This window comes from Gastrolobium bilobum, unplaced genomic scaffold (genome assembly GCF_033153095.1).
Source record: "Gastrolobium bilobum isolate Gb01-03AN ecotype WA unplaced genomic scaffold, APGP_CSIRO_Gbil_v1 utg8625, whole genome shotgun sequence".
Lineage (NCBI taxonomy): Eukaryota > Viridiplantae > Streptophyta > Magnoliopsida > Fabales > Fabaceae > Gastrolobium > Gastrolobium bilobum.
The window spans coordinates 24794-36295 of record NW_026898080.1 but is presented as its reverse complement, the minus strand read 5'-3'; the positions used below and the strand labels follow the sequence as shown (position 1 = coordinate 36295).

Here is an 11502-nt window from a genome sequence, read left to right as displayed (position 1 = left end):
AGTTGAAAAGGAAAATATTGGGGAAAAAATTTTGTTGGCATTTTGTTCACAATACTCGTACCAAACATGGTAAATAAATATTTTCCACCCCACTTTTTCATCGTTCCATACCAAATTCCCCCTTAGAAATTCATTAAATTAACCAACCCCCCACTGCACTATCAAATATATGTCAGGCTCAGGCCGAATCAGTATTTAAATAGCTCATTTAATTAAGATTTTAGTTAACAATAGTATAATTCATTTGTGTTTAATCTGTTGTAGATTAGTTTAGAGCCTTTTCCTACCTTTAAAATTAAAGCCTCCATATTTTGGAGATGATAGCTTGGCAAAAGAGTAACCGAAGAACATATGAAATTGCTCTGACCAAATGAGTTATAGTTCATGTCATCTTTCTTTTGCTCGTTCAATATAATAATCCATTATTAAAAATTAGAAATCACACAAATTACATGTGATTCTTCTATATGCTGTTATAGCCTTACATACAAGTAGTCTTTTTAAGTAATTCTTTAACTTGTGAAATTGCCCTAAACTGACCAAACTGTGAAGCATATGTGCTCACTTAACTCCTACCAAAAAGTAGTGCCGTCACAAAAGTTCTAATACCATATATCAATTTAATTTAGAAATTTAAATTATTGAGATAAGATTCTTAATAATTTTATTTTATATTTCTTTTAACGCATACCTCTCCATAATTGTCAGATTACTAATTCCCATTTAAGTAAGGGAATTTTAATGGTCACTTTGCATGCACAAGAAGGAAGAGGAGGACCTGTCTTGAAGGGGTAAAAGGGGGGTTCGCATGGGAACTTCTTGCTGACTCCAATGCTAGGGAAGTTTGAAGAGTTATCTCAGCATGGAGTTCTATACATGTCTTAAGACATCTTTAGAGGTTGTTTGGTATGAATCTTTGTCCTAAGGAAAAAAAGTGTGTATTATTTTAAAAAATATAAAATTATGTCGTTTTGAGTGAGAGAAAAAGATAAATCATGGAAGGAGAGAGTGGACAAAAAAGAGTGAGAGTCTCACCTCTTTTTGAGAGTAAAATAACACAAGTTGTGTCATTTAAAAGAATAAATACTTTTTCTGTGTTCTAAATACCTAGACAAATTAGATAGGGAATTGAAGCTGACAACATTTGGTAGAAGACTCAAAAAAAATATGTTAGAAAAATTGATTACCGAGACAACGTAATTTGTGTGAAAAATTGCAACCAAGACATTGTGGTAGATGACCACATCGTAGGTGGTAAAAATCAAAGACATCAATCATAAAACTAACCGAAAGGAGTGAAATTTCCATACGTCACCAAAAAAGTGATGTTGAAATACCAAAACAGGATCAGATCTAGAACTGTCTCAAAGAAGGGAGAAAAACTCAACTGATCGCCGGCCAAAAAAGAGTGGCCACATGCAGGCAAACGAAAGATAACACATGAAACTTTGACATGCGTGTGAGGGAGCGTGAGAGACTTTCGGGGGACGAGACCTGGACAGGGAAAGAAAAAATTTATTTTAAAAACTTAATTAATTTTTTTGATGATATTTCATTCTATCAAATAACTTTTTTTTAACTTTACCAATAAATTTACTTTTTCACCATTTTTTTATTAATTGTGTTTACCTGATTAAAAAAAATTCTACCAAACACTTTCTAGTAAAACAAAAATGTTTATTGGAAAACAGGAAAAAAAACAGAATAGTTAAACCAAACAAAAGAAGGGGTAAAGGGGGGGTTTCGAGTAAAAATTCATATAAATAATAACAAGCCATTTGGGTTTATATTTTAACAAATCATGTATTATCATGAATCATGAGAGTGAATATGCAAGTACACAACGAGACCAAGGTTATTCATTCTCATTCAATACTGCAACAACCGACTTTATGTTCGTAATCACATCCAAGACAAAAAACGAAGAAGACAAATCGTGCATCAAAAGGCTATTAGGGGGCGTTTGGTACGGGATAAATTTTTTTTTATCCAGGAAATAAGTATTACTGAAATATAGTGGGAAGGATATTTTGTCTGGTAAATTACGAAAAGGTGTTTGGTTGGGACAAATTTTGCCAGGAAAATGTAGTTAATTTTATAAATGCTATGTTTGGTTAATTGTTAAATATTGATGAGAATGTTAAAGAAAATGTCAAAATTACCCTTTACCTTTGTTAGTTTGAAATCATAATATCTGAGACAACACATTTTGACCGTTTCAGATTTGGTAGTCACTGTTGTCCTACTCGGTCCACATTTTCTTCGTTCTTTGCAAACATTTGCTGTGGTCTGCCTTCTTCTTTGTTGAACTGGGCTCGCCGGAGATCTATCACACTTTGCCAAACGCGCAGGCCACTCGTGTCCCTTGGTCGTCCACACTGTGAGGTATACGCAGTGCATGGTGGTTGCTGACGAACGGCAACTACAGTAAACCCTTTCTTTTTACTGTTTTGCAGCAAACATTGTGAACTACTCCGCAATCCCATATATCCGTAAAGATCCATACTTTACAAGTTGGTATTTATCGTGTTTTAATATATTCCATAGGTGATTATAATCCTTGAACGTTTTCGGTTCACGTTACGGTATGAAAAGGTAGACTGGGTATGTAAATTTTTTTTATGAGTAGTGATACCCGTATGTAGTTGTGCATTATAACTACATACGGGGTACGATTGAGTCTTAACTTGTTTGCATTTCTATGTCAGTCCACCTTTTCTCCCTTGCTTTCCCCTAAATTTTGCGTGAAATTGTGAGATTGTGGTTTATTTTTGTACTGTTTAAGCCTTATTTGGTTATGAAGCATTGTTGTGCTGCAATTTGTTTGTCTACTTGCAATTATGTACCAAAATTTGAATGTACATTACAGTGAGTCTGAATGTATATTTGACCGTGTGTTGTGAGATTTTGTAGTAACAATAAGCCAATCTACCTTGGTTATAGTGTTGTGGTTCACTTTGTGTCACATGCAGAAATCGTTTGAAAGTCTGAATGGGTGGAGATGGCTGTCATAGTGTATTTTCTGGGCAATCCTCATGTGTATCCTCATCGAACTTGAAGATGTGCAATTATGGACTGACGACTGTGGTTCGCAAGAGCTGGACAGCAAGGAACCCAGGAAGGCAGTTCTTCGGATGTCCTAATTTCAACACACGTCGAGGGACCTGTAATTTTTTTGAGTGGGTCGATCAACCGACATGTCGTAACTGCAAACAGAAGGACTATTTGTTGAAATTTTCTATGCTTTTGCATATGGTTTCTGTAATGGTGATTGGTATTGTAGTGTATGCCAACAAAAATGCTTGTTGAGTTGTAAATATAAGCTATGCTATGTTTTTTGCTTAATGCACCAAGTTGTACTTATGTAGAAGCCATGTACTTAGTGAGGACGGTTGCATGGATTTTGTGTTTGTTTATGATGTATTATGTATGTCTTTGCGATGTAACATACTTGGTATTGTTATTAATGGAAGGATCGAAGACTGGAGGTTGTCATTCGTTTGGGGTGTTTTAGTTTTATGCGTATGGCATCAAAAACTGTAGGTGGCTTTGGTTATTCTTCGAGGGTTCTGAATGATGAGGCTCCTTACTTCGTCAAGTTATGGTCTTGTTTGTTTAGTAGTGACCAGAAAAAGGAACATGCTCTTTTTGGGAAATTTGAAAAAAAATACAATTCAGTGAGCCCTGTGCTCTCTGAAAACCTTGTGAATTTGCTTGAGGTTTTTCTGGAATCCTTGATATGTTTGTCTTTTATTAAGGTGTCTGAATTTGGAGTCTTCCATTTGGGGCTGACTAAATGGTTTCCTGTTTATTGTGTTTGCTAAAATTAAAATATTGTAGATATTTTTATAGTGTAGGGAATTTTGTGATTAGGAGCCTTTTTGAATGAGTACATATTGATAATTAACTGTGTTGAGTTTGATTTTTAAGCGTGTTCAGATATCCTTCATGGAATCACCTGTCAATGGAGTTGAGTCCTTACCTGAGGTTCAGAATGAACTTCAACCAGCAAGCAACAAAATTGTGCTTACCTGGAGCATGGAGTATTGCCAACAAAATTGTGCAGCAAGCAACCATTTCATGATTCGAAGGATTACTTTTTGTCCAAGTCCTCAGAATAGTTTCTATTCAGCCACTGTCTAGTCAGAAGCCAAAGAAAGTTTCAATAATACTGAAGTCAATATAAGTGTGCTACTGTTGATAAGTCATGTGAAAGTGGAGAAGTTAGAAATTCCTGTGATTTTAATGAGTGGGGGAAGACCACCATCTGTAACAGATTGTACCGGAAGTGATGTTAGTGATGAGAGCAACACCAGTAGTTTGAGCATAGCTATGTATAAACCCCATAAGGCAAATGATATCAGATGGGAAGCAATTGAAGCGATCCGAGCTCCTGATGGAATGTTGGAAATGAGGCATTTCAGGTTGTTGAAGAAATTGGGATGTGGAGATGGTACCATCTCTGTCTTTCTGGTGTAACCAACTTTCTGATATTTGGGTTGGGAAGAGATATTCAGCTTTGGCAAATCAGCTGGAATTCCAAGACTGGAGCAATTTGATTCAGTGAGGAATAAATAGGTCCTTATTGTGCAACAGGCTATTTTTAATTTTGTGGTTTTTTATGCTGTAATCAGTCACCACTTTTTTTTCGAACAACAAATATATGGCATTGGTGATTTTGCTGAGTTTTAGGCTTACATCACGTACTGATGTTGTGCACTTCTGTAAAAGATTTTTATGCTCCTACTTTTGGGATGTAACTTGTTATGATATTGCCCTCATATAGTTTCCTAAATTGTAATTATCATCAGTTGTTATACAATAATTCAATCTGTGTATGATCTCGTTAGCACCAGTAGTTGGTTATAATGGAAAACTGAAAGTTAGTGTGCCAGCAGGTGAATATAGATGATCCTCTTCTTTTGGACCCCATTGAACAAAAGGTTCAGCATTACTTATCCCATATCCACTTGTCCATGTTACAGTCATCTGTTTTGAGTTGAAAATGGTACTGTTTTGATTTGACAAAATGAAAGAATAATTTAAAGAACAAATGTAAATGGAACACAAATAAAATAAAAAATTATGTCAAAAATATAATAGAGACAATGCTGAATGCTTTCTTTCTTCGTGACAGTGTGTGACAGTGTGTGTGTATTTGGTTTAGGGTTTTATGCCTCTGCATTTAAATCTGGTTCACCTCATGGACCGATACCAAAACCAAGAAACATCAGTGTTAATTATAACTCACCAAATAGATATGACATAGAATAGAAAGCAATTGAAATCATCACACTCAACAGAATAAAATATATCACATAAATAACATTGTTCTTACTTCATATATATAACCTGACAACCTGATTTACAGAAGCTTTAGTTGCTATACATGAAATGGGACAAAATAACCCAATTCCAGAAACCATGTACCCTGCCTAAATGCCTCAGTGAAATAAGTACTGTAGGACATATACATCTGTACAAAACAATGTATACAATATAAAACCAAATCATCATGTCCTCAGCAATCTTTCACATGATGAACCTTTGCTTATCCTTCACAAACTTGAATCTTGCAGCACCTCCCTAGGTACGTAAGCTTGAGCTGCCAGCATAGTTAACACCCTTTCTGCTTTACACAAATCACAAACCATGAAATTGTTATCAACATTTATAAATGACTGTCAAATAGACATCACACATGCCCCACCAGTTAATAAAAAATCTCATACCTGCTAAACCATATATAAACACCATTGAATCATACAGCTGTTTCGTTAACATTGCAAGGTTAATCTCAAAAAACCCATTTCATGAAAGCATCTGTCTTCTAAACATCAGTCTTCAAAATGGTTATACTGTAGCTGACTTATAAAACATATGACAGCAGCCTAGATGTCTCATGACACAGACATAGATACTATATGACATCAAAACTAGTGAACACTACCCATATAACCAGGGGTTATCAAAAAAGTGAAGTACTGACAGTCTCACCCCTTACTCAATAAGGATGCCACCACAAACTGTTTTTCTTCATCACCTCCTTCCAAAAAAATTTCCAATATAGTGGGATCCTTATGCATTATCATGGCAAGGTTAACCCTCTGTTCAACTGTCAAGATTTCAAATTTCTTCAATTCTTGGACAACAGAAGTTTTTTTGCTTGAACCCTCACCTTGGTGTTCAAAGCATGTAATCAACCTATCAATTTTGTCATTTGTTGTTTTATAATCATTACCAAGATCCTTTATTGCAACAGATACCTCACTAGCCAAAGCTTCCTCATTCCTTCCTCTCTTCTTACCCTTTTTTGCAACAGAAATTGACACAGGAGAAGTTTGTGTGGGTTCTTCAGTTGCAGTGTCAGGGAGTGGAGGTTCCCAATTCGGTGAGATTGTGTTGTCTTCAAATAGATCATAAATTACTTCCACGGCAGTCCCACTTTCAGCCATACCAATTGCTTCATTGTCCATATTGTGGACTGCATCCTCTGGATCCTCGGCATGCTCTCCATTTGCCATGTCCTCTCCAAAAATCGGTCCCAATGCGTTGTAGTATGGAAATGGTTTTTTGTAGAGACCCTTGGCATTAGGGTGAGTCTGCAAGGATAATACAATTCAGTGTAACATGAAAAATTAGAACAGTAAATTATAACAAAGAAAATGCAATACAATATGATAATTTTTGTGTTCACAATAATGAGTTGTACCTTAATCCAGTCCATGTAAATTTGCTTCTCCACGTCAATCATTTTGTCCCTATCATTCCACCCGAAACCACTTCCCCCATTCGGCCCCATCATCTCGGCAATGGCATTGTAGTGCTTCTTTAGGAGCTTGATTCTAGACGTAATGTGTGGAGTGCCCTTAAGTGTACATCCAGGAATTTTAGCATGCATCAACTTCTCTAAGTGATTAGGAAATCCGGGCCTGAAACCATTCTCACCCTTCCATGCTAAACCAGAATCAACAAGACAATCAACAAGCACCCTGTCCTCTTCTGATGTCCAGGTGTGATTAATCCGCTTGCTGGATTGGGAATCCTTTTCAGCCATCTGCATAAGGGGTTAAGAAAAAAATTGTTGTTTGTATACTATAATCAATAGACAATCAGTTAAAAACAGATTACATTAATGAACAGTAGCAAACTGACATATATAGTATCTATTACATAGCCTCACATAGAAAAAGAAAGAGTTCGGTACAATCACACAAATGTGTTGAAATGAAACTAAGTCGATGTAACCAAAACACAACAACATTAAAAATCACACAAAGTCCTAAACCAAATCAAACACCATTCTTCCATGTATCAAACATCTGTTGGGCCAAATCATCCCTCCACCTTGTCCAAGCATTTGATGACTCAACATGAGTTATCATGTCCTGTCCTTCAAAGTTGTCTGCAGCTTCAGCCATGTCCACAGTATTATCCTCTAAAGGGTCAATAGGCATCTCATTTCTAATATGATTATGAAGCAGGCAGCAAGCAGTGATTATACGGCACTGCGTTTTCACCGGATAAAAGACTTTGACCTGACAATGGCCCAACGACCCTTCAACAACCCAAAGCATCTTTCAATCACATTCCTAGCCTGGGAGTGTTTCATGTTAAAAAATTCTTGCGGTGTCGTTGGCTGTGCCCCATGTCTCCACTCACTCAGATGGTATCTTTGCCCTCTATAAGGTGTTAGGAATCCTTCCCCATTCATATAACCGGCATCGGCCAAATAATAGAAACCTACGACAACAGAAGAAAAGGTGTGAGGAACACTGTGGGATTGTAGTATAAATGATGTCTCTCTGCCAAGAATGTGTGTGATGGTCCGTAGTTACCTTTCGGGACCCTTAACCCATTTCCACGAGAGATAGCGTCTCTGAGCACCTTTGAATCCGCAGCTGATCCCTCCCATCCAGGCAACACATAAATAAATTGGCAATCCTGCGAGCAGACGCCCAACACGTTTGTCGCAATTTCACCCTTCCTAGTGCGGTATCTTGCCTTATCAGCTTGTAAGGGATTAACCTTGATGTGTGTCCCGTCCAGAGCTCCAAGGCAATTCTATCAACCCCAAAAAACAAACAAATAAAACAAGTCAATATAAAAGAGAGAATGACCTTTGTAAATTACGCGGAAAACATGGAGTAAAATTTACAAGTACCTTGAACCACTTCCATCTATCATCAGTTGGGTTTTGTAGGATGGGATCAGGCCGTTTAAGGAGTACGGTGTGACACCTTAAAACAGACTGCAACACCTTGTTGAATTGTCTACTTATTGTCTCACCTGATCTCATAAACTGTCTTTTAATAACTCGATTCTTCACATCATGAGCCAAAATGTGAAGGAAGACTGCAACCTGCTCTTCTACCCCCATGTGCCTCGTCGGTTGAAGCATCCCAATAGTTTTCAACAAATGACACAAAGTATGAAAGCTTCTCCTATCCATCCTTGTATTCTCAATACAAGCGGTGTCAGTAATATATACTATTCTATGCAGATTCATTTCCCTCGTAGGCACCCTACTGCAAAAATCCCACTTCAATCTCCTCATTTTCCTTTTCCTTCTTTCAATATGAGCTAATATTACACCATAAATTCTCACTAATAACATAGTTCGGTGATTCAAATTTTGCAAATGACAAATGATAATAATAACGATACTCAACGCCATTGCTGTGTTCATCTCCTCAATCTAACACAACACAGCCAAGAGTAATTAACATTAATCCAACGATGATGAACGGGATTCAAAGTATCACAACACAATCAGTCATATTGCTCAAATATAGGACAAGGATTGTAATCTGATACAGTGCAAACAATGAGGTAGTTATATGTTAACACATGTTCAACTCATGTACTACTTTGTAAATGCATGCTGCCACAATTTTTATAAATTCAGTTATCCTATCCCTTCTCAATTTCTATATTCACATTTAGTCAAAAATTATTTTGCAATTACATGTTATGTTAAATCCATAACATAACAGTATACAACACAACTCACATGCTACTGCTTAATGCTAAAAAATTATTTGCAATTACATGTAATGAGCAATCCATATGGATGACTGCATACAACATACCTCAAATGCTCCACCAAGACAGCTTCATTTAAAACAACACACATTACTGGACTCATTGCAACCATGGGCAGGTTAGAGGAATGCAACAAATGCTTTCACACCTAAGGCAAACCTAAATCATAGTCAAACTGACATATATATTTTTCCCTGTAACATGCATGCAGGATCGGACCACATCAAATATCTACACATTTTTTGGGTAAATTAATATTAATTACAAACAAGCACAATATAGCATCACTGATCCCATATGACTCGAAGTTGTGCTGGGTCTAACATGACCACAACACATAAGCTACACATGAACACGAGTATACAAAAAAGAAAAGATCCAAAAAAAAATAGTTTTCCCTCACAACCCAATTATCTACAAATCAAGTCCAAAACAGATTATGACTGACCTCAGCAAAAAAGGAAGTGACTTTGGTTACCTGATGCTTCCTTATCTCACTTGAGAGTCGATTGTGGTTGAACAAAAAAACGATTTCCTTCAACACGTTCCACCACCCGTACTGCAGATATGAAAGAACAAATTAGATAGAAGACTAAATAAAAGAAGAAGCTACCCATCCAATGCTCAGCTGCCTCGCACAAATCAGCCCAGAAACCTCATAACATTTTCTTAAACAAATCAGAAAACGGAAAACCACCTTCGACAATATGGAAATTGCACATGCAAATGTCATAGAAGGCAAGAGTCATACCGATTTCGTCACTCACATGCAAGGAATCAGCTTCTTCCTCCTCACTTGCGCTTTCTGGAAATGGAGGGAGAAATGGCAGATATAAGACTCTTTCGCGCCAATTTTGCACACGGCTTTCAGTCCACCACCAACCAGTCAAATCAGATTCACCATCAGTGCACAGATCGTACAAAAGTGAAGGTTATTTTCGTATTTGCATTTGCGGTTCACATTTCACTTCCCCGGGCAAACACGAAAGTCGTTCTTGAGTTGGACAACATGTTTCCATTCTTTCAATACAAATCACACATGAAATGCAAATAACGGGACAACTTGTTGCCAGAGATATTTACCTTTTTTGTGTTGCCAAACATGGCTATTCCAAAATCCAGATAGCGCTTTCCCAGGGATGCAAAAATTATCCGAGTACCAAACGCCCCCTTATAGTTTGAGGATGGGCTTTTTGACCTTAGTAGTGTCATTTTGATAAGGTTTCACCGGAATAATTTCTTGGTCAAACATATTACCTATATAATGCATAACAACGCGGTACTGTGAGAATCACTTTAGGACGTGACACTTTAGCAACCGCGTCTTTTGTATTTGTTCCTGACCACATAAACGTGATACCCTGGCAATCACGACTGGAACGTGATACCCTGGCAATCACGTCCTATTCCCAAGACGCGGTACATTCTCAGCCACAAGTCAGTGGGTCCCATCCTAAAAAGAATTCAACAGGAAGCGGTAGTGTATAAGCCGCGTTCCAGGTTACAAGTCAAATCGGAGCCAAGCAGATATATATGTTTCACCTAAAATTTAGGCATATTGATATCTTCATTGTAAAAGAATACATAACATCCAATAAATCCAATAGTACCTAATCTTATATCCCTGTTTCGTGTTTGGTCTGCTTTTCCGATTTCCAATATGTGAAAGAAACAATTTAATCCAAAATTTTAACGTGATGAGTGAGAGTTTTTTTAATGATTTATATTAAGGTAAACAAAAAAAATAGAATCTATGCAAAATTCATACTTCAAGCCATAAGGGCTTTCGTATGAGTGAGTGTGTAAGTGAATAATATAAACTATTATAAAGACCTTCATCCAACATCTTAAAATTATAATAAATTATAATTTTATTGTTAGTAAATTTCTAAATTAATTATTCTCTAGTTTAAGAGTTAGTCTTCTAACCAGTAAAGAATAAATTGCTAGCAACTATAAAAACCATTTTGTACGAAAATAACTTGTTGCTTTTATTGAATTTTTTGAACTCTTTTAACGTGAATATATCAATATGTCTAAATTTTAGGGGAAATATATATATATATGCTTGACTCCGACTTGACTTGTAACCTGGAACACGGCTTATACACTACCGCTTCTTGTTGAATTCTTTTCGGGATGGGACCCACTGACAAGTGGCTGAGAGTGTACCGCATCTTGGGAATAGGACGTGATTTGCTAGGGTATCACGTTCCAGTCGTGATTGCCAGGGTATCACGTTCCTATGGTCAGGAACAAATGGAAAGGACGCGGTTGCTAAAGTGTCACGTCCTAAAGTGATTCTCACAGTACCGCGTTGTTATGCATTATATAGGTATATATTTGACCAATAAATTATTCCGGTGAAACCTTATGAAAATGACACTACTAAGGTCAAAAAGCCTTGAGGATGACACATGGTATTTTTTTAGTTTAAATATTTTTTTTTTTATCCTA

General features: G+C 36.7%; 1 protein-coding gene across 1 annotated transcript; it reads right to left on the bottom strand.

The window, feature by feature from the left end:
• Positions 1 to 5993: 5993 nt before the first annotated feature.
• LOC133312729 (uncharacterized) lies at positions 5994 to 8452 on the bottom strand. Its single transcript, XM_061513975.1, has 6 exons — positions 8165 to 8452; positions 7839 to 8064; positions 7539 to 7743; positions 7299 to 7464; positions 6713 to 7057; positions 5994 to 6602 (listed from the first exon to the last, which is right to left on the bottom strand). The coding sequence occupies exons 1-6, from the start codon at positions 8450 to 8452 to the stop codon at positions 5994 to 5996; spliced, it is 1839 nt and encodes a 612-aa protein (XP_061369959.1).
• Between the last annotated feature and the right edge of the window lie 3050 nt (positions 8453 to 11502).